The sequence below is a fragment of the Idiotropiscis lumnitzeri genome, chromosome 6 (genome assembly GCF_059441095.1).
Source record: "Idiotropiscis lumnitzeri isolate Australia: NSW breed Sydney's pygmy pipehorse chromosome 6, RoL_Ilum_1.0, whole genome shotgun sequence".
Taxonomy (NCBI): domain Eukaryota; kingdom Metazoa; phylum Chordata; class Actinopteri; order Syngnathiformes; family Syngnathidae; genus Idiotropiscis; species Idiotropiscis lumnitzeri.
The window spans coordinates 6323870-6347825 of NC_142396.1; the positions used below are offsets into that span (position 1 = coordinate 6323870).

At 40.7% G+C, this 23956-nt stretch overlaps 2 protein-coding genes across 2 annotated transcripts in view; one reads left to right on the forward strand and one right to left on the reverse strand.

Moving 5' to 3' along the window:
- Nucleotides 1-14709, reverse strand: part of wwox (WW domain containing oxidoreductase) — a 151705-nt gene extending 136996 nt beyond the window's left edge. Inside the window, exons 1-5 of the mRNA XM_088298336.1 lie at nucleotides 14438-14709; nucleotides 14095-14159; nucleotides 13956-14013; nucleotides 13662-13831; nucleotides 1539-1645 (exon numbers count right to left, since the gene is read on the reverse strand). Of these exons, the coding sequence (XP_088154462.1) occupies nucleotides 1539-1645; nucleotides 13662-13831; nucleotides 13956-14013; nucleotides 14095-14159; nucleotides 14438-14544 (507 nt within the window). The 5' untranslated portion in view covers nucleotides 14545-14709. The remainder of the gene's footprint in view (nucleotides 1-1538; nucleotides 1646-13661; nucleotides 13832-13955; nucleotides 14014-14094; nucleotides 14160-14437) is intronic.
- Nucleotides 14710-16355: 1646 nt separating this feature from the next.
- Nucleotides 16356-23956, forward strand: part of LOC148334833 (nuclear factor of activated T-cells 5-like) — a 30514-nt gene continuing 22913 nt past the window's right edge. The window contains exon 1 of the mRNA XM_088298144.1: nucleotides 16356-16740. Within this exon, the coding sequence (XP_088154270.1) occupies nucleotides 16668-16740 (73 nt within the window). The 5' untranslated portion in view covers nucleotides 16356-16667. The remainder of the gene's footprint in view (nucleotides 16741-23956) is intronic.

The window sequence follows — 23956 nt, forward strand, 5'->3', positions numbered from 1 at the left end:
TGCCAGCCCCAGCGGCATCCTTCAATAAGAGGTTGTGTTGAGTTTAAACACTGAAGATCTACTCTTCCACTCTCACGCTCGTCTCTTTTTTTCCGTCGTCGCCTCCCTCCGTTTCGGCTGGCTCGTCCTCCTCTTCTGCTGATGCTCTCTGTAATCAAGCCAGCACTAATGGCTTATTCTTTCTGCTCCAGCGGCCGCATTCCACTTGTTTATTTTCCCACACTCGTAAATCTGCGGACGAGTCGCGAGCGCGGCGATATTCAAGCAATAATCTTGGGTAATTATCACATGCTCCCTCTCACCCCCGTGCCCCGCCACCCCAGACGCTTGTTCAAATCGCTTGAATAAAATTATTTTCTAAGATAGGTGCATACACACAGATGGAGCGTAAAATACTTGAAAGTTGTTCATGTCATCCATGCAACAGTTAGAGAATTCATAGTTTTATGTCAGCATCAAATCTGGGCAGTCCATCCCGGGACCGGACCGGACCGGACCGGACCGGACCGGCCCTTTCCCCCTGCCGGACATCCCTTTTTGGGGCGCAGGGCGGGGGGGTGGCACATTTTTAAAAAGGGTTCAATTCATCACAGCCGCAGGTGGATTTTGGTCCGGCCCACGAATCGACCCTCTGGCTTGTGATGTGATCGCGGCCAAATGGGCAAAGGACAAAAATTGCCTCAGAACGCGTCAAAAGCACATCTACCAACTGTGCGTACTCACTTGTCAAGATAAAACAAGACACATTAGCACGCATGTTCATGGAGAAGAAGAAAGAAGGAGACCAAGAAGAAGGAGACCAATAAGACCAAAATAAGCCTATAACAAGGTAACTGCATTTGAATAAGCCGGATAACGATCTTTAAATAAACCTTTGCTGTTAGCATCGGGAGCGGAACCGGGTCGGGTGCCGACAATTTTTACGAATAAGGCCGGATGGTCGAGGCCGGAAGGCGAGCCAGATCGCAGCCGCAGGGCGGGGAATTGACCATAAAAAAGGGTCAAGTGCCCAGCTCTGGTCAGCATAATCAATAATTCAAACGTACAAATTCAGTCCAAACACAGCTTTTGGAATTATGGTTTCATCACTTTGGTTTCATCGGATTGCAAAAAAAAAAAAAAATTCTCCCAAACATGTTCTTGTTACAGTCCGATGAAACCAAGATTTAATGCCATTTGTCCTACATGAATCCTCTTTGGGTGGTGGCTCTGACAAACCACCATGAGCAATGTAGTTGTGGCGCTGCCAAAACCCGCACGGGCCCTGTTCATTCATCATATATGACTTTCCATGATTATTTTTTATTTAGGGTCTTTATATTGCATTATTCAATCCTTTAAGAAAAGCCTTTTTTTGCGGTATAAAATGAAAATGAATATTAAACATTGGAAAATTCAATAAATGTACGCTACGTGGGAAAAAAAAATGTATGACGGTTGATCATTTGAGTGGAGAAAACTCAAAATATTGAATTGATTGATTCGGGCCACTGTTAATGTCGAACGGTTCAAATTTATGACGAAACTGAGCAACTTACCCAATCGTCCTGTATGCTGCTGACGGCCTTGTTGGCCCGGGACAGGTTTCGGCAGGCCAGGATGACCCGGGCGCCATGCAGCGCAAAAGACCTGGCGGTCTCAAAGCCTGGAACATGAGAAGAGAAACGAAACATTTAATGTTTTTTTTTTTTTTTTTATGAGATGCTTCAAAGGGGGAAGATAAGTGATTCTCAGAGGTTGGATCAAATGTAGGAGGAGGAAGGGCCAGTAAGAATCACTATCAAGTTTTCATGTAATTTATTTCACAGAGTGAGCCAGTGGTCTCGGCGCAGAGAGCTAATCATTTCTCTCAGAAGTGATGACACTGATTGAATTATTGAGGTTCTGGTCTATTTCCTCTACCCCCGAGTAGATAAAGTTTAGGATGTGACCGTCGGCTCTGAAGAAGGTATTGCCCTGCTCGTTATGTCGGCTCGTTATAGGAATCTGATATTAATTATGTTGCTAATTATGCATTGATGGGGGGTAATTATGACAAACACGGCTAATAATAGAGGGAGTCAAATGGACAATCAAACGCAAAGTGAACCTTTGCAGTGGTGACAGTTAACAGCATCAAAGGGCCACTGATAAGGCCACAGTTCCGAAATGGAACGCGGCCGGCTGATAGCGAGAGAATTTATCAGTCCGAGACTACAGCACTGCGTGGCTCCAGCCAAATCACGCACGACCGATAAAAGTGACAAAAACGAAAAGATAGAAGGCAGAGAAGTTCATTTCTAAATTACAAGTCTAAATGGGTCATTTCAAGCCGTAGGTTGAATTCATTTACCCGATCAACTTTCACCGTATTTTCTGATTTCCGTTGACATTTACTGCAAGTCTTGTGAGAGCCGCTACGTTTCGCACTCCCACCTTGAAATTGACTCAAACGCACCCAGCAAGCGCGTTGACTGACAAACGGCCACAATAAGTGATTGTGGCAAAGAGAGTCCACCGCGAGGCAGGACTGTATCAGAGGGCGGATTAATATGAACTGTAATTAGATTATAGGCCCTAATCTGATTTTCATTAAGAGCAAAACTGGGAGGCCTGCTTGTGAGGAGAGTGTTAAAGACCAATATCTATTAAAAAGCAAAATTGGAGCCGGATTGAAAGCTTGCCGCGCTGACAAGTGAAGCATGGAATTAAATTATATGACTCGTTATTAGGTGTAATGGAGGGGACTGCACTGGAGAGCGGCAATCATTCCACCCGCGGGAAATGGGGAAAATAAAAACAACATGACAGGGGGGAGAAGGAGCAGAGTGACACAGACACAGATTAAATACATAATTTGAATAGTCAGACAGGCCAGGAAGATTTAATAACAAATAGGAAATGTTTATAGAGACGATGAAGAATGACATTTTGAACTTTTTTCATCCCAAACTTCATTTTGGGAGTGAAACGTATTTCCTTAGGCCAATGGGGATCTTGTATCTCCTTCCATTCACTTTGATTGATTTTTTTTTATTTAATTTCACGCAGTATCAATTTTACTTTTGTATGAAAGGCATTCTCAGAAGAACTAATGCTGCAATTAATACAAACGTTTTGCGAGAACTAGATGAGTTAATAAAAATGTTAACACATTAGAAATGAAGCCAACACTGTTACATGAGTTTTATTGGACATGACCTGATCAAAACAATAAATATCCACCTTCAATGCTTGTTGGCGCTGACTTCAAAGCTTCCGAACATTTTTTTTTTATACGCAACTTCTCGAGTGATGCGTAAAGTGACGTAAATTTATAGGGAGAAAGACGTTATTTAAAGTATCGTTTTTTTTTAATCGATATCAGGCTAGGAAAAAAATCTATATTGATTTTTTTTTTTAATGGTATCAATAACATGGCATGGACAAGCCTGTACTTTTTTTCTTTTTTTTTTTAATCCCTAAAAACAGCATGAAGTAAAAGAATTCTCCCAGACGTTATAAAATAAACGCTGGTAAACAACGCCTTCTCCCCCTCTCTTGTTGTGTGTACACACCATGAAAGTGAAATTAAGGCGCGCCAGTGTTTTCCATAATGGAGAACAAATTAGAATATGGCAGCAACAACGGGCAGCGTCACCGAAGCCGTGTATTTGCGGTGACAAATAACAAGGGCTCGACATTAATTGTGAAATAACAAGAGAGCGAACGGTGCTGTAACAGAGACTACGCGGCAGAGAGGGCGACGCTCAAATGAGTTCCCGGTCAAACGTACAACGACGGGGGCCTGTTTCGCCATTGTACTCTGATGATGGAACATGACGAGAGGTCACAGGTTTTCTCATTTTTGCTCTGGTAGGTCGCCAAAAGCTGTTTTACAAAATGCGCTATTCTGCCAGCCTGTGGAATGGCACTACAGGTTACCTCGCTCGGGGAAATGTAACTGAGTAATGAATTTGACTGAGTATTTCATGGTGCACTAGTAGCTCAGTAAGGATTGCCTAGAGCAAGGGTGCCCACTCTTTTTCAGCATGTGAGCTACGTATAAAATAACCAAGTCCAAGTGATCTACCAACATTATTTCAGTGGTGGGCGGTCAAGGACTTCAAGACCTTCTTTGCTGTCTGAACGTAATAAAGAATCATGATCATACAATTCACATTGATGTCAAATTATATCCTAGGGTTGAATTTGTTGGTTAGAGTTTTTAACCAATCAGAATTCAGCTAGCTCATGTTGCCAGGCAGATTTCATAATACCGTCAGATACAATCGTGCGGGCGTCTCTTTAGTCTAAAGGGGGATTTTACAGTTGATAGACAGTTGGGATAGCCAATTAGATCCCGATTTGATGACATTAAGGCCTTCTCGCTGGCCTTGTGATGAACGCGTCTTGTGATTGGATACTCCTGATGGGGAGGCGCTATGCAGAATCAACACACCAGACAGTCGTAACTGGCGACCGTTCGAAAATCTAAAATATATTCTTCCTTTTTTAAGCCACAATGGTCGATGGAGGGAAAAGCGCGGATTTAAGTGGAGATACACTTGCGAGGCCATTTTCAAGACAGATCTTTCAAGAGAAACTAGGTCGTCCAACACTCACTCAGTAGTGCGTAAATGTCTTTCTGTATCTGATTTCTCCAGCCGTGGTGTCATAAATGATGGTTTTATGAGAGGTGATTATTCAAGTCGGACTAAGTAGGACTTCACTGAAGTTAGTTTGCTAGTTAGCGTCCATGTATGTGCATGCGCGGTAAACCTCCGCACCAGAATTATGCAATTTTATGGTCGAAAAATTGTTTACTACAAATAATGTTAATAATAATCATTCACCTATCTATTCCATCGATTTAGTGTATAGTGGCATGAAGTGCATGAAAGTCATCGATTAATCGAATACGACTCGACTTTTATCACATTATAGTCGCCTACATTGTAGATGATTTTGAAGACTCGACAAAATAACTTTATTTGTTCAAGCCCTGGTTGATAATGAATAAGCAACAGCCCCTCCACTGACGTACTGCCCTCCATTTTGTCTCATTTGTTTCAAAGCATGAGGAATCAACACCCGATCCACATGGAATTCAATGCAAAGCCACTTGTTGCTTGGGAGAATTCATAGCAAATATATCCAACGCCTTAAAAAAAAATAAAGAAATAAACAGATGCCCAACCATGAGACCATTTTATAGAAACTAAATGAATCACAGCTCTGTATTCATTATAAAATACCACAAACAGTGCCGAGGGTTGGCTCTGGTGAAGGGCTACCTTTAACGCTGTATACTTGACACTGTACTAATCAGAAAATGAAAAAGCACCACTTCTGCTAAAAATGTGTTTTACTATGATGCATAAAAGAATGGTGTAAAATGTCCATTAAGCAACGAATGCTCTTCATGGTACATTAGGATCCTGGCCCTTCAGATATCCCCCCCCCAATAATGAGTGTGATTTAGTGATTTCACGCTTTGTTTGTCCTCCCTGGCCCGCCACCCCCTCTCTGGATCCCCCCCCCCCTCGTACACAGGTGTATTGGCTCAGTGTAATGAGATCATTACCAGCCTCGTCAGTGAGCGAGCGGCTTTATTTGGCAAACGCCGCCACTGCCGCCGCCTGCCTGCTCCCGCTCGCTCTTGATCTGCATCCAAAGCGGCATTTAACTAAAATAAGCTCTGTAGTACAATTGGACAAACACAAGTCAATTGAGATCATTACAAGACCTGTGGGTAAACATGTCAAGTTCCCCCCAGTCCTCTCTCAGCCGAGCGCAACACATGAATAGACCGCATGCCGCATCCCGTCGGTCGCAAAGAATCGCTTGTAATATGAATTGGGGCCATTTTTAACCGTCAGACAAAGTATAAAACGACTTTGCTTGTGTGCTTACTTGTGAAGCGAGGAATGAATGTTATGGGTGTGTGAGAGTTTATTACACAATTTAATTCTCTATTTCCCTTGGACGATGGTTTTTAATTTTCTGCAGTCAACTTCTTTGACACATTAAAATTCTCAGACCTTCACATTAGAAGAAGGTTTAATGATACATTTTCGGGGCTCATCAAGACTGATCGAGCAAAATGGTTTTCACCATCATCTCTCTGGGCACAAAGCCTCCTTTATAGGTGCATCTCAATAAATGGCGTAGAAAAGTTTGTTTCGGTAGTTCATTTAAAAAAAAAAAAATCCATGCACATTCATTAAAAACATGAGGAAATTATTTTGAGATGATTAATTCCTACCAAATTTGAATATTTAAAATTTGGCGAAATCAAATTTCTTGAGATGGTCCAATTGGAGTTGTACTATTAGCGATAATCAAAGTAAAATTTTTTTTTTAAATCGCAAAAATAAAATCCTGAAGTAATGTGGTAAATATATGACTCCTCTTTTTGCATTAATCTGCAGAAATAGATTTTTTCCGCGAGATTCGACAGTAATTTACTGTCATGGGATGAAGCAGTATTTCTGTATAAGGAACTGTGTACGTCGCATTCTCACACCACGTTAACAAGAAAACTTGTCAAATAATTGTTTATCATTTCAAGAATGAAATGAAATACCACACGATCATCACTGCTACGCTGCAGGCCCAAATGTTTCTTTTGGGTTTTTTTTTAATGAAAAGCAAAATGTTTTCGATTCCAAGGGAAAAAAATGTGGTGAACCTCGGTTAAGGGGGGGGAATACTGTATTGTATACCAGCAATGCTCCACACAAAAAAAATAAATAAATAATCTTAAAACACCACTGTAAACTTCACCCCAAGCACTTGGCGAAGCGACCATGGTCAGAATTTGAGAAAATACAGTATACTTCATCCAAGTATCCGCTGAGGATGGATTTGGGAAATTTCTCAAAATGTCTCAGTGCTAAGTACACCTCAGCAGTTATGCTTCGCCTATGTCAAGGATAGGAGCACCTCCCAATACACACACCCCCATTCTTTCAGACTTTTAAGATCCCATTTAATTCCCCTCCATTAGCCCATGAGGAGGGAGATGTCACCCCAAAAGTGGGATGTATGGTTCGTAATTACTGCCCAAGGTTGAGCTGTTCCAGGCCAGAGCGCTGAAGTGGTTCTATTACCCGGTCCTGTCCCCTGCTGTCTAAACCCAAACCCCCCTACCCTCGCTCTGACCCTCTGTGTCAACCTCTTGAAAAAAAACAAAAAAAAATCCAGACACAAACACACACACACTCTCTCTCTCTCTTATGGACAATTAAGAATCATCAATGAACCCAATATAGCTGCTTTTGGAACATGAGAGAGTAGCTCAGATTCGAACCCAAGCTACAGGAAAATACTTCCATTCCACTTAAGAGATCAGGGAATGATTAGTTTACTTCAAATAATTTAAAATTGTTCATCAACAGTCCACTCCGAAAGTATTGAAACAGCAAGGTCAATTCTGTTGTTTTGTTGTATACGGAAGACATTTTAGTTTCAGATGAAAAATGAATATGAGACAAAAGAATTCTAGCTTTGATTTCATGGTATTTACATCGAGATGTGTTGAACATCTCGGAATAGAGCACCTTTTGTTTGAAGCTGCGCACATTTCAAGTGAGCAAAAAAGTATTGGGAAGAACATCATTAAATTAATATATGGTGGCAAAACGCGTCCTTGCAAAAACTGCATCGAGTCTGCGACCCATTTACTCACCAGACTCTTGTATTCTTCTTTTGAAATGCATTCCCAGGCCTTTACTGCAGCCTCTTTCAGTTTTTGTGTTCCTCCCTTCAATCTCCTCCTCAGGAGGTAAATTGCATGCTCGATTGGGTTGAGGTCTGGTGATTGACTTGGTCAGTCTAAGACTTGTCTTGCTGCATGATGAAGCTTTAGTGTGGATGCATTTTTATGCACAGTGCCAAACAATTTTTTTTTTTTTTTTGGTAGACTTAAAGGATTCATTCCGCTAAGACTTTTATATTTTCAATGAACACTAGTGAGCCCGTTCCAGAAGCAGCTGCGAAAGCCAAGCTATGACATTACCGCCATCGTGCTTCTCACATCAGCACACAATGTTTAGTATCGCCTTTCTATCACTTTGGAAGAGAACTTCATCTCATCAGTCCAGAAATCTTGGTTCCAAAATGTGTGTAGCTCATCTCTCTATTTCTCAGCAAAATCAAATTTGGCCCTTTGATTTTTTTTTTTTTTTTTTTTGCTAATGAGTGGCTTTCACCTTTTTTTGTATCCTCTGTTGATGTCTTTATTGATGATGTCACTCTCGATGGTCACAGCAGAATGAATTCTGAAGTCCAAGAGAGCATGCATTTCACCCCAGAAGCAAACAAGAAATGAAGGCCTGGAAAAACATTTCTAGCCTTGATGCAGTTATTTGTGCAAGGATGGCTTATGACAGCAAGTTCTAAATGTTACTCTCTTTAAGTTCATTGATTAATGAACTGACCTTGCTGTATCAATACTTCTGGAAGGGTCTCTAAGTTCATGACAAATTTGCAAATATATAGTCATCCACAGGTTGTCCTAGAGGTATTGACTGTATTGTAGTTTGGAGGACTTTGCGTGTAAAGACACTTCAGCGCTTTCAGACTGCCCTCTAACATGGCTTTAAAATGACATATAAGTTGACTAACCAAGCAGAACCGCTCATTAATTGGTTACTAAACAAGATGAACCAGAAAGCCAGCTAAAAAAAAATTTCAGAGTCCGACGCACACCACAAACACCCGCACCAAATTCTATCAGACTGCTGGATATGAACGCAGATAAACTACGGATGTCATCTAAGCCACAGGCAGCCACTCGGAGATGCTCCAGGACACACGGAATAAGACGCAGACACGCCACTCTCGCCGGGAACATCTTTTTATCCATCTACTTCCTCCCGCTATGAATAATGCATTTCCCTCCTTACCCTCGCTCTGCTTTAACGCACGGCCGCGCCAGTCTTTGAGGGGGGTCCTCATTCATAAACAGTGGCGCGGTAAATACCAGAGCTTTGCAGCCAATTTAATGGCAGTTATGCTTAACAAATCTGCCTCAATCTAATGATCAGCCACAAAGCCGGGCTGCCTTTTTTTTTTTTTTTTTTTTTTTTTTTTTTTTTAAATCTGTGCACCGAGGCTCCCCGCAGCGCTGCGACTCACTGAATATGCTTACAGATCTCTCCATCCAGAGAGAGGAGAGCACCGGCCCTGACACCTAATCCTCTCCCACACAACACCGGGATCAACACAAACACGGGATAATGTTCGTCTTTCATGAATAACATTGGAAAAAGTATACAGACGTGCAGAACATTAGGAAGCGCTTCCTCCCAAATCCTTATCATTTCCTGCTTCGAATATTGTCGTTCCTACGTCGACCTAGCACGTAAACAACAAGACCACGTGGCAGGTAGGGCCATGATTTAGATCGAGAAGAGCAGTGGTTTTCGAGACTTTTTACACCAAGTGCTACCTAAAAATAAAATTCAGCTCTAAATGGTCTTAACGACGAATTAAAAAAATATATTGAAGCAAAAGGTTTTAGTCGTAAAAATGCACATTTATTGTAATTAAAAGTCACTATAATATTGTGCACAGTTAGGACAAACGCTTCTCTAGGGGTGGGGGGGGGCATGAGATAAAATTAAAAATTAAATTAAAATGTATACCATATACAGTAAGTTAATTGAATAAAAATTGTACTCAAAGAAATGTTTGATCACAAACAGTTCTAAAAGATCACATGCAAATAAATGTATTGTACTTCAAAGTTAAATACAACTGAACTGCACAGCACAAATATACTGTACTGGATTTAAAAAAAAAAAAATTAATTAATGAAGACATTATGCATAATTTGAACATTTAATTCAATGATTCTTCGTGGAACACTAGATTGAGCATGTGTCCCGTACCACACATTAAGAATCGCTCAAGTAGAGCTTGACTACTTAGGGACACTTCCATATGCAGATTTTTAGTGCGGTAAATCGCTGCCTGCTGCTCTGTCAAATTTTGTCACAATCTCACAGACATGACTTGATTTGCTTCCATTTTCAGTTGTAAAAAAAAAGAAAATAGGGACAAACAGGACTCGGTAGAACACAAACCTCCGCCAAGGCGAACAATCCCGATGAGGATCAACACAGAAGGCACACATCGATAAATTATGACTAGATTTTGTCGTCAAGATTTACGCATTATTCACCCTGAAAATGTCAAACAATAATTTGACACTGTTAAAAGTGGAGAAAGAAAATCTTTGTCGTAAGATTAACTGGGTTACTTCTACTAATAATAATATGACCACTACCAAATAAAAGTTTAATTTAAACATCACATCCTGTCATATTTTTCTAAAGGTTTTGAGACGACAGCGGAGTGCAAGGGGAGGCGGGTGGGAGTCGGTGGTAACGAGAATCCCTCGAGAAACCCCACCCCACCTCTAACCAGCACCCCATTTTCTTGGAAATATCCAACTTTAACCTTGTAAAATTCCAACTACTTTTCTGGAAAATATATATGAGTAATTCAACTATTTATTATGATGAAAAATCCGATTTTTTTTCCTTAAAAATATCTGACTTTAGTCTTGCAAAAACAAAAAAATAAAAATCCATGGTTATGACTTTTTGCCTTGTAAATGTCTCTATTCTTGCGTAAACGTTTTTTTTTCTTGAAAATGGTTGATACACAAAAATATACAAACATATTTTCAGTCTATGTTCAGGAAATATTATTAATAATTTGTTGTTTTTGATTTGATCAGATTAATCTTAACCTGCACAATCTACTTTCTCAAACAAAGAAAAATAAAAAAAAAGGGCTTTTCACAAGACTATGGTCCTTTAAGGGCAACTGTCCCATCAAGCCCTGGCCAGCAAATAAGCAAAGAGTTTTTATTTGATAGGAGGCGAATTAGGACTGGAGCAGGAGTGCGTAATGGGGATGGATAGGAGGGCTCGGGCCTGGGTCAAAGCCACTTAGAAATCGTTGAGGAGGTACAAGCACGGGTCTATAAGAGTGAAAAAACCTTTAAAGGCAGGAGAGTAAGAAGGGCTCTGGAGAAGGAGAAAACAAAGTGAGATCATCCATTTCCATTATCACGATTAAAAACACCATTCAGGTTTGTAGTGCTTTTTAATTTACATGGGAAAGCGGCATGAGGAAGACTAATGTGGGAGGTGGAATCCGCCGTCGTGATCACCTCGGCAAGACCGAATTAGTGTCCCTCGTCTCAGTGCCACGTCGCTTCAAGGCCGGCCCCAAAATCGGACTTTTCACGCATAAATAAACTCCTATATGTCGTTTTTTTTCCTTCCATGTGCATTAAGAAACTAAATTAAAGACATGGAATGTAAATGTGCTAATTAAATAATATCCTTCCATTCGTAATAAAAATGTCACGTTTCCCCGTGGAGAAATACGTACTCAAGAAAATGGAAATAGCCTTGACACTTGGATTAAAACACTATTGATGCCATTAAAATGCTAAGTGGGTCCAGCCAATTGGCATAACCACATTTCACTGGTGGAATGTCAAAGGAGCATACAAGTAGAAGCAATTACTATAAGAGTATTGTTAATTACGAGGTGCTGCATATTTAATACGTGGTCGAGTAAAACAAAGGTTATGTTAATATGGGTATAATAAGTATTTAAAATGTCGCTGTCTTGTAAGCACAATGTTTGATAATTCTCGGGAGAAAAAGCTATTTCTTGGTTCCATTCAGAGCAGATTATATATGCACTAAATGCATCATGGACAAGAAAAAAAAAAAGTTAAATACGGACTCTGCTTCTCATTATGATGTTTTTAAAAGCAAAATTGGGTATTTGCGGAGCAATTTAGTTGGCTTAAAGGCTGAGCCCAAGCGTGGACCTCTTGTGCACTCTTGTGGTGAAAACTATACAACGGACCCGCCAATCATTGCACAGAAAGGATGCGGAATATAGTCATGTTTTTCAATTATTAAAAAAAAATTATAATAATTATACTGGACAGGATAAATCACTTAAATTTAGTCAGGATTCATTCAGCATACATATTCTATGGTGAAAAAAAAAACTCAAGGTGATTATAAAAAGTCTACACACCCTTGAATAAATGAGAGGTTTTTGAGTCGTAAAACAATTAGACCAAAATACATTTCAAAACTTTTCCCACTATCAATGAGACCGATAACCTGTATGACTTAGTTGAAAAAAATCTCAAGAAGAATGGTGGCATGTTTGTGCTAACTCACATGTAACCTGAATTTAAATGTGTCTGGTTAATTCTGAGCACAACCACATCCCAATTATAAGAGCATGCATTTGGATCGATGGATGGACATATTAGACAGATGAATGAAGAAAATTTGCCAAGCTTTTTTTTTTTTTTTGCCCATTTTGATTTTTTGCCAATGTTTGGGCTATACTTTGTAAAACTTAACATAATATACACAATGCTTGAAATAGCTATAAATCACTGTAATTGTTTTTCTTCAAAGTGTAGTGTTTGTTCTTTAAAGTATGACAAGTACAAGTATAAATAACGATGAGTCAAATTCATTTTTCGCGATGACTACCAGTATTTTGAAACAGGGAGTTACATTTCAATCACATTTTACTGTGGTTTAAGAAAGGTGACCACGATCATTCAGTTTCTGTTGACATGTTTGAATGAAAATGAAAGATACATTTGCATAAGACTGCATATCATTTTTACACAATCCATTTGTTAATATGAGCCTAGACGGATAAATGGGAGAAACATCAAGGATAGGGAGGCAATTAAGTTCAGAAGCTCCGTTGTTCCATCAAGGTCCCAAGGCAGCCGTAAATCTACTATAGTGCCCTATAGTGCCCCGACAGCTCTGCAACACTTCTTTTCTACAAAGCATTTGAATATAAAGACAATCAAGCATTTTATGTTGATTTGATTTCCCCAAAGCTGCCGTGATCCATCTTGAACGAAGCACAACATTTGAAAGGGGAGGCCGGCACTTTCTCTTGTTCTGAGTTCAAACTAACTAAATACATTGGTTTCCAGGGGATTTGATGGTGACTTCCACTTTTACTGGCGCGGTATTCGCATTTGTTGCGGTTAGCAGTGACATTCAATTCAGCCCCGGCTAATGAACTTCAATGCAGTCATGTTCAGCGTTAACGGGGTGATTTGTTGGGAGTGTGTGTCTTACCTTTGGAAGCTAATGTTGATGAATGCCCGAATGCGGGGCATACTTTTATAGTGTGATACCACACTGCCACCTAGTGGTGCTTTTGTAGAAATGCAGTTACTAGAAGTAGCAAAGAGACAAAAGTCTTGGGACACTACACTTGAAAGGACGATGTTGCGATATGGCCCATTTTTATTGTTAATAAAAGGGGAGGAGGGTCAGGAAAATAAATTTAACTTGTTGGTTCACTTGTATCAATTTTCTTTCGAGAAATTAGTGAATAACTACCCCTGGAATACCCCTTTTCATCAGCAAAATCGATATGCCACCACCAATCTGTTAAATAATGGGTCAACATGGAAATTAACAATTACGTTGCTTGTCGATCTCGAAGATAAATTTACGCAAATTTAAAACGCTATTAGATAAAAGTGAGCATGGGAATTTACAGTTGCATATGCCTTTGTTTATTTCACAAGTCTAATGCACGCAAAACTCGGAAATTTGGGCATTTTTAACGAAAGGCACTTTTGTATAATATGCAGAAAAGGAACTCACCAATGCCAGAGTTGCCACCAGTAATCAGGACCACCTTGTCAGACAGATCCCGACCCTGAAGGATCTCCAGAGCCGCGGAGTTACCATCATAGCGTTTTGGCTTCACCATCACATCCTCCACGGTAAACACTTGGCGAGGGTCGAAGTAAGTGCTCCGCTTATTGATGTGACTGGTAGTAAGAAAAAGATGGTTGAAAAATGCATTTACATTCTGTAATTTTACAGTTGAAGACCAACAAACAAAGGAACTTGAATCATGTAAGGCGCATGCTGCATGATGATCAATCTACTTACTCAATGTAAACTATTTGACCGTGCTCATTGGTGTTTTGCTCCCAGCCATAAGGCAAATCTATTTGAAGAAACAACATAAATTACATACTTTCTCGATATTATACACAAGAACACGAAAAAAAAGAGAAAATAATCAAACCTCCAGCACAACGTTTCTTCTTTCCAGTCTTGGGGTGCTCCCACTGTGTCCTCATCTCATCGTGGCTTTTAGCACACACACACGAATGATAAGGGTGAGAGAACGAAATGTCATCAGATCATGTCTATTTTGCTGCTCTATTTTCATCTATAAATATCATGCAAACAAATCAATGACATAAAAAGACATTACTAGACTTTAGCAGGTGCACAGTTAAGTTTAAGTCATATATGCGTCAACTCAAAGGCTCATTTACGTGCAAGATACTTGCAAATAGACATTTTTAAAACGCAAGCTATCACGCACCCACGAGTGTAAATCAAAGTTGACGGAGTGCACTCACTTTGCATAATAAACCCATCCATCTTTTGTTGATCTTTCCTCCCACCCAGGAGGTAACTCGTCATCACTGTCAGTATCGTCCATACCGGCGTACTTAAGAGCTGCCATTAGTTTAGTGTCGTAAAAAAGAGAAATCTGCGGGGGGGAACGCAAAACAATAAATACACTTGATATAAGCTACTTGCACAACGACACTAAGCGTAGTATGAACAAAGTAGCAGATCAGCACGGTGCATTCCGGTACTTCCGCAATAACACGATGACGTCAGCCGCGGTGGCTGATGGGATGTTGAGTCTAGAGAAAAGTCAGGCGTTTATTTGTCGTCATTCGTAAGGTTCATGTTTTTCATACGCTTTAATGTTGTAAAAATATTTATATTTAAATCCATGAAATGGTAGTTTTTTTTCATTATTTGACAAATGTGTCTCTTTTTTAAGGAGTTAGAATATGACAAAGACAGGAACCTATAGGAGAAGAACATGAATCCATCCATTACGATGTAGTACTGCCATAAATATGCTCTATCATCAACATTACCTGTTTCTTTTTTAAATCTCACAGCTCCTCCTGCATTGGGATTCTGTCCGGGTTCTCAAGTGGGCTGTGAAGTGGGGAATAAGATTAATCAAGTGGGTAATTCGGATGTTCTTTGAACCCACAGCTTCTTTCAGCCACTATGAAGAGTTAATTGTCGGAATTTGGATGACTTTTCTCAAAGTGACCCAAAATACTCAAAGACATTTCTAAAGTTTCACTCTATTTGTGTTTATGAAAATACGTTTTCGATTTCCCAGTGGTAAAGGTGGCTATCTTGAAACTATGCTTACCAGAAATGGGGGTTTTTAAAGGACAGTGGTAATACGATTCAAGAGGAAGTTTCAAAGTGTATTAAGACCCCAAGTTATGTATATTATATTTTTAAGGTAACCTTTATTAGTCCCGTGATGGGCGAAATTTGCAATTTTATGAAAAAGTCACAAGAACTGTGTGTATATCCACTGCATTTGCACAAGTTTAGATGTTGTCTTTTAAGAGTCATAGCAGAATTTCAAAATAGTAAAAGACAACAACAGCATAAAAATAGGGCATTGAATTGTTTCTTACGGGAAAAGGTCAGTGCAAAAGCTAGCAAATATATGTCAAAAAGTGTTCAGAGAGCTTTTTGAAAAGGGGAATATGGAAAAGACAAATAAGGAGACAGGAGAAATGCCTTTAGAGGTTATTGAAAGACAAAAAGGAAACAAACGTGAAGCTCCACATTCAGCGCATTTATTTTAATTCATTTCTATGACATTCATCCATCCATTCTCTTCTGCTTATCCAAGGTCAGGTCGCTGAGGCAGCAGCTTAAGCCGGGAAGCCCAGATTTTCTTCTCCCTAGCCACTTCGTCCAGCTCTTCCTGGGGATCCTGAGATGCTCCCAGGCCAGCCGAGAGACATTCGTCTCTCCAGCAAGTCCTGGGACATCCCGGGGCCCCCTTCAAGTGGGACGCGCTCGGAGCACCTCACCATGCAAGCGTTCATGTGTCAAAATATGTTATACATGGCATGGGTTGGGAACTGCTGCTATTAAAATAAATAAAAATAAGAAAAACAACACTCTGCCTTTTCTCCAAAACATTGATTATGAATTCATCATCTATATACTAATGTCAGACTTGCTTAAGAATATTTGTCATTTATAATTTGTAGTAGGCAATTATAACGATGATATTCTTGGCGATAAGAGCTTGGGAAATTAATAAGTTAGGGTCAAGGTGGATATCAAGCACATATATCAAGTAAATTCTGAAATTTGTCGTATAAATCCACAAGCCAACCAGAATTTGCTTCAATCGTACTAAACATATGATGACTTGCTTTAAGACCTTCGTAACGTTTCGTATCCAGTGCGCATGCTCTAAAAAGGGGGCGGGACCAGGACGTGGGCCGACCTCAACTGTAGTGTGAGTGTGTGTTTGTGTGTATGCGTGTGTGTCTCCCCTCAATAGACACAAGCTCACAACGTGATGAGACGTGCTAGTTAACGGGATTTTTTGGTGTGTGTGTGGGGATTTTTTTTGTATTAAAACTTTTTTTGCACTCCGATTTTGTCACATACATTCGTACTGTTTCGATGCCGTATTCCAACTCATCCGCCCCGGGGGACGCACAACTGACTGGCCGAGGAAAAACGACTTGGTTTCTGGTGAAGAGTGTCCGCTTCCCCTCCCCTCGATGAAGCGCTGCGATGCCCTCTGATTTTGTCTCCCTCCTCAGCTCGGACCTCGACCTCAATTCCCCCAAATCTCTCTACTCTAAAGGTAAGTCTTGGCTGAATAAACGTGACGCTAACGAGTTTTGGCCCAGGTTTTAATCAGAGGTAATGCCCCCCTGCCGTTAGCTCACCCCGTTAATCTGCTAGCTAGCTGGGGTTAGCTTTTCTCGCCGTTAGCCACTTAGCCGAGCTAGCCGATTTACTTAGCCGCCAATTGGCTCGCTCGCTGGCGGCTACCTGAGTGCTTGAGCTTCCCCGGATCGCCTGCACGGAGGAGGCAGATGTGGTTCTTGTTTTGTTCTAACACAATGTGGTACCGATAACGACGCTCCTGTATCTCGCTGAAACAGAGTTCTCGTGGGTTGCGATTCAGATTGTATCAGTCGGGAGTACACAGACGTTGCAGCTATTGGCGCCCATACTGATCACTAGCATGGAGCTAGCCTCGCATTCTCCGAGGGGAAGTCGCACTTCGGTGTGCAGTAAAACCCCGTTTATCGCCGGGATGCATTCCAGACCCACCCACCCGCGATGGTGCAAATCCGCGATATACCGAGCGCAGATGCAACTCTTTTTTTTTTCTTCAGGAATGACCTCCCATTAAGTGTTAGGCAAGCTTTAATTATTCATTAATTTATGACACCATTTGGAAAGCACTTTGTTTCAGCTCCAGCTGTTGTGAAATGTGCTATATAAATAAAGTTGTATTGTGTAAATTGTGCTGACAATCATAAAATAATTTAAATTGAAGAAAACCGATTCAGGTGCAGCGTGAAGTATAACTTTCCTACATTATAAAAGCACGGTGGATGAAAGGCATTATTCCTAATATGTGGAAATTAAGTTTAAAACGCAATCACATCGTCGTTCTTCTATTCTTATCTTGATATGAAGTGTGTACTCCCATGCATGCGTGGCACCACACTGCCACTAATGAAAAATCCACACTCTTTTTCTCGTTACTGTTCTTTGTATTAGGAAAATATAGCGGCCAGGGCAATCTGCATCTTCCTTGACATTCACGCCATGTTGTTTGTGGGTCAATAAACAAGAATATGATAGGATTTGTATTAAGGGTGTTACTAAATTAATTGTAGCACAAATGTTGCAGTTGTGGGCTGCACGTCTGGAAGCACAGGCTTCTACTACTGGTGAAAGGGGAAAAGGGAAGAGCGACATTAGTGGCAATGTTATTGTCTTGCCCGCCTGTCAGACCTCTAAAACTGGAATCTTCCACCGCACTAACTACTCCTCCACAAACATGGCGCCTCAGAAAGAGCAGGGCGTTTGGACAGAAAAAGCACAAAACCCAGATAGGTGTGTTGTTTTTCAGCAAGTCGTTTTGTCGCATTCTACAAAAAAAAAAGTTGGAGTGGGTGAGTCTGCGAATCGACAAATATTCTCTGTTATTTGGGGTTGTGTGTAGGGTGAGATAGCAGAGCTGTTTTGTTGGCTTGACAAGCCTCTCTGTTGTTTTATTTTGCAAGGCTTGACTGAAATCTGAAGAATCTAAGTCGCATGCTCTGATTTCACAACGGTGCTGCCACTTCACTGGCCTGGCTGACATCTTGGCACCCAATGGAGAGTTGCCATGGGCGCCACCCAAATGCCGCCATTAATTCTAGCCAAAGCACCTTAAATGCTCTGGACAAGAGTCCTGACAGCTGCAGTATTTAATTTCAGAGGGGGTGCTTTATCAGCTTTGATTGAAGTCATGCTGAATATGCTCTCAGAACTTCTGTGGTCATCTCGGGGCTTTGTGTGGATTCTGCAGCTCTTTATAGGTTGAACGTGTGCCGTCCTGGGAAGTTGTTCATCACCCAATGTGAAATTTGGAACAATATAAACTCACGTTGCGTTTGTGGTCCTGCAGCGTTTGAACATTACTTAATTGTTGAAAAAGAAAAATTGACAAGTTAATTGTCATAGATGATGTGGGGGAAATATAGAGGGCGACTTGATGTAGCTTCAATCATTGCGATACTTTTGCCATTGTCTGTTGTCAAAGATAAGTTAATCACTGTATGGGCGTCCTTGATTTATGTCTGGCGGATTGTATAATTACACAAGTAGGATCGCTCCCGGTTGTTTTAATTTGATTGTTTATTCTTCGTGGCCCTAACTTTTTGATGCAAGCATTTACTGTGTATCGGATTTAACTAGTGTATTAACACTAATGTATACATTTGAGTTATGTCATTGTATTAGAAAAGGAACTCAATCATAAAAATAGAACCCCCTATACATTAAAACTATAGCAATTTACTACCACATTTTTGGACAATATGTGACTTTACACTCAGGTGCTTCTTTTATATAATAAAATTAGAGCTCAGTCGGACACCCCAAATTCCCGTTCCCTCGTTGTGTTGACTTTACTCCTTGCATTTAGCAAATACTTTTGTGCATTATGGCCAGTGGCCAGAAAGTGGTGGTATTGCAACAAAAATATTTGCCAACAACCAAAACAAAGTAGAAGAAGAGGAGGAACGACAACTAATGCGTGACAAATCGCTCGATAACATGTAAATTCTCACATCCACACCCTTAGATAATCAATGATAGACTACATACAATGGTACTTTGACTTACGAGTGCCCCTACTTTACCGTTTGTCAAGTTATGCGCTTTGGCTTGGACATAGTTGAGGTTGAGGTGAGAGCAGGCTTCGCATACCAAGCCCACGCTCAAGTGACCTGTCGTGCGTGCGTGTGGAAAAAAGCCACGGTCACCAATGTGTTTTGAATTTTTTTTTTTGTTGTTGCTCATGACAAAGAACACTCACAAGCAGCTGGTGTAGGCCACAACACATGCCCGGACGTTCACGCCGGCGAACTGGCCAAGTTGACTCTCACGCCAGGTGTCACTCGCAAGGCCACGCCCCTTCAAGGCACACATCATCATGCTAATTCTACAACACATACAGTACTCCCACTTTACAAAACCAGTTGATTTATTTACATTTTCTTTTAAGGCCAAGTCAAAATATTTTTTTATATGTTCCATCAGGTAACAACCAATCACTGTGTCCTAAGCAAGTGGCAAAATGGCCGCCCCCTGAGATGGATAAAATTGCTGAATTCTTTTTCCACAAATGCAATATTCATCACAAGGCCAGTATAATATTGTAAAGAAAATATTTGTCTTGACCCTTCTGTTCCTTTTTTATTGTTTTTATTGAGTACAGTGCTATTTTTGTTTAATAGCAATACGCTAGTAGACTGGAACCGATTCATCTTAGTTCAATGGGGGAAATTGATTGAGCATGGTCATAAAACAAATTCAACTTGTGAATCATGGTAGTACTGTATCAATTTAGCAAACGCTTGTATTGGTTAAAAAAAAAAAAAGCTGTGTCCCGAGTTATTTGTCGTCCTGAAGCAAGAGTCCAAAGACCAAAGATGCTAGTTTACGACACATGTCAGAAAAGTTCCAGGACTGGAGACCCTTGTCCAAACTCACGGGGACCTGTTTTGAAGATGTGGATGACTTTGTGCTTGGTGCAGCAGAGAATTTTGAAAGAATCCTTCAAGAAGTGTGTGAAGGTGTCGTTGAGGAGGCTGGGGAAGTGCTTTTGACTCCAGGAGGATTATTTCCAACGGGGAATCTTGGTGTTTGGATTTGAAATACATCTTTTGTGACACCAGTCCTGTAACCTTTTTTGATACGTTTCACAAATATCCCGAGCCACTCCCATTTCAGAGGTGCAGTCACGCTACAGTTACCTCTCAGTTTCTGCTAATTTATGTGGAAGAGTCACACTTGCATTTAAAGGTAGAACCAGATGGCAGTGAACGGCAAGCTTTATTCTACCCACTGGTCATGCACAATTTGATTGCGTGTCTCTAAAGAAATGTGGTCAATCATAGCCTTTGCCCTATTTGTCTGAGCCACTGTTGCTGTTTCAGTTTGATTGCACTGTGAAGCGTGCTCGTGAACTGGCGGTAAACAATTGCTCTGTGACCCTGAAGCTGCTCACTCTAGTCACATGATTGTTGATGTCCCCCCCCCCCCTTTCTTGTTTTTGCATTAGAAAGTTGGTATGTGCTGTGCATGTATCAGGGTAAAAACAAGCGCCGTCTAATCAGGGATTTAATGAGAGACACAAAGCCAATCGTGCAGTTTGGAGAAGGATTGTCTGGTCAAAGTGAATTTTGTTATGCTGTACACAGCATGCTTCAGTTCTGGTCATTCATATTTGAGTAGCTAACACATTGTCGTCATATTTTTCAAAACAAGTCGCACGCCACTCCCCATCACTTGGATCAAAGAAAGGAAAGACTGCTGAAAAACCGAAGGAAAAAAAAAAGACCTTGGCAAAATTTTACCTTATCTGATGTGCACGTCACAATCCCAAATTCCGTGACCTATGCTCCATTGGGTGTTGACCCCACATATGAGGATTTACCATGATAAATATTGAACAGGTTTAACCTTTATGAAAGCTCCCATCACCACAGGATAATCGCTCAGTATAATCAAGCCAGATCCGAAAATCACGGCTTTGACTTTCATCGTCACATGAAGCCCAATTGTCAGTTTGCTAAATCTAATTGTTTTTATTTTTTCATGCACTAATGTTTGAAACGCAGGTCAGGTATTGACTTTAAATGAATAATTTAACTACATTATCTCCTACAGTGTGACATTTTATGCATTCTACTGCCCGTGACAAGCAAACATCATAATTACTTCATTGAAAGTCCCACAGCAATATTTTATCACAAGAATGCTGAAGTGGCTCTGTCGGGCGCACAAAAGGCCTCTTTTACACGTGTACTGCATAACATCCTGTAAAGTAGCGCCTACCGTCACGCTGCCTATCTTGTTGACACAGAACATGTAAACAAAGGCGGAGTGCCATGCCGCCCGCCGTGTGAATTTTATATAGGTGTCCGGCGTTCTGTAACCGGAGGTATGTCAACACCAGTGGCTGCTCTGTCCGTCCGATTTACACACCCGCAGATATGGCGGCGGTTCTACTGCAGTCGTCGCCTGGTTGTTTATGTCTCGTGCTATTAACACGGAGCGACAAGGTACAACTCTGGTGTCGCATTACTGGCGTGAAATTGGACAAAAAGTAAACCAATTGCAGTAGTTATTTATGAATGACCCATTTTTTGCCGGGGATACATGGCACACCAATCTGCAATAGGTGAAAATCTCTGATATGCAGAGACCGTATTAAAAATCTATATATAGCTTTTAGTGTCAACCATTTTCAAAGGAGAAAGCAAACTGAGTGCCAACAAATTTAGAATGTGCCTTAGAAGTGGATTGGTAGAAGTGCTTCACACCTTGCCCTCCACATTTGGCCTGCCAGATCTTCGGACTTCACTGTCTGTGACCTTTTCTTGTGGGGGTATCTTAAAGACAAAAGTTTATGTTCCTGCACTTGCAGCGAATATTCATGACATGAAAGGTTGAAAAAACAGCTGCCATCAACATGATGGCCCACGATATTGTGAGGCGCGTTTGGGAGGAATTCTCATATTGATGTTTTCCGCGTTGCAGGCGGTGGCCATATTGAGCATGTGGAAAACATGATTTGATTTTGTATTTGTTTTTTGAAATAGCGCACCATGATTTTGACTTATTTGTTTTCAATCACCTGGTTTACTGGCGCTCCGATCTATCCGCCACAGATTGTGATTTCCAATTTCCACGGAAAAGGACGAGATTAATGTCAATCAATCCTTTCATTGCAGATCACATTAAACGATCACACGCAGCTGTTACTTTGCAGCCTGAAGCCAACTCAGAGTGCGCTGGAGTGTCCTCTGCCCCTTTTCCTTAACACTGCACGGGTGTTTGGCAAATCAGACTTGCGGCCATGTGGACCTTCTATGTGATTTTAGAGTGTGTAGTTAATCCATCTGTTCCGCAAATATGAGGCAAAGTTTATTTCAAAGTGTTTGTGATTTTCCAATTAGTTTAATAGTTTACAGTAAAACTGTCACATACAACAAAAGTGAATTAAACATTATATATTTAAACACCAAACCAGCTCCTCTCTCGTAATACGAACATAAATGTGAAAGATGTTCAAGAAGTACTAGTAAAAATTAGCATCAATGTTACAGTAAGTGTTTTAATGTTACTTTAAAACACACAAAGGCAGCAACGCATACAAACAGAATGCAATAATACGCAGTCATATTCTTTCTGATCTATAGCAAAAGCTTAGTTGGGGGCCTCTACTACCACCTCTTCAAATTCTCAAGCTGCTGCATTCCTTCCAGAAGATCACATTGTGCTTGGCATGTTGCGGCACAACGTGGTACAAATCTGAAGGCGCACAGCACTCAATTTGGACTTGAAGCATTAAAAAAAAAAACATTGAGACAAAGTTGTATTTTGGACTAGTGTTGTTGAGTAAGTGATCAGCCGACCTGCTTCATACACCGACGTTTCTTTTTCTGCTTTCTTTCGGAGATGAGTAAATACTTTTGGTGCATTAACACCACCTTCAGGCTACCGTTGGTAATGCACTTAAAGTATTTGCTCACTGCCAAAAAAAAAATCAGGGAACAGGGATTTTGGGTGCCAAGCTGTCATTTTCATATAAACAAGTAACACCTGTGTATAAGTCAGAAATCTAGCCAAACTATGGAAAAAAAAATGTTTATTGTTGAACATTTCATTCCCAAGGTAAAACGTCCACGTTTTCAAATCGGTTAGTTTGCAAGCATTGGTGGTCTCTGGCCTCTTAAATAGTGACATAATTCTCGCCGCTGTTGATAATTGAACTGAGTGCTCCCAAGTTGGAACACTTTGTAAATCCGCTAGCTGAGCGTTAATATAGCAGTTTACGATTCAAAGCAAGACTGTGATCAAGAATGTGAACTGTGCGTGCTCTCTTCAGTGAAAACAAAGCCCAGGTAATGGCCTCTCTGGGAGAGTGAAAACAAAAACAACTCTGTGTGCTCGCTTCAGAGAAACCTCAGGCAGACGAATGGAGCCAATGACTAAAGTCAGCCGTGCAGCCATTGCGTGCGTGTTTAGGTGCTCAGGTGGATCACACGGTTTTCTGTCGCAACTTTGAAATACAATTTCAAAGCTAGTTTATGATGGAAGAGCAGCCATACGCTTTGGAAAACAGTAAGATTTGTGTTATTTTGTTAAGAATGAAGCCATAGATCAACATTCACATTTAGGTGACAGTCATCTAGACGGGAAAGCTTCGAAAAGGGAACTCAAGTATGATGCATGAGAAGCCAATTACCTGGAGGTCACCCTTTCATCCCGGGCTGAATTTGACT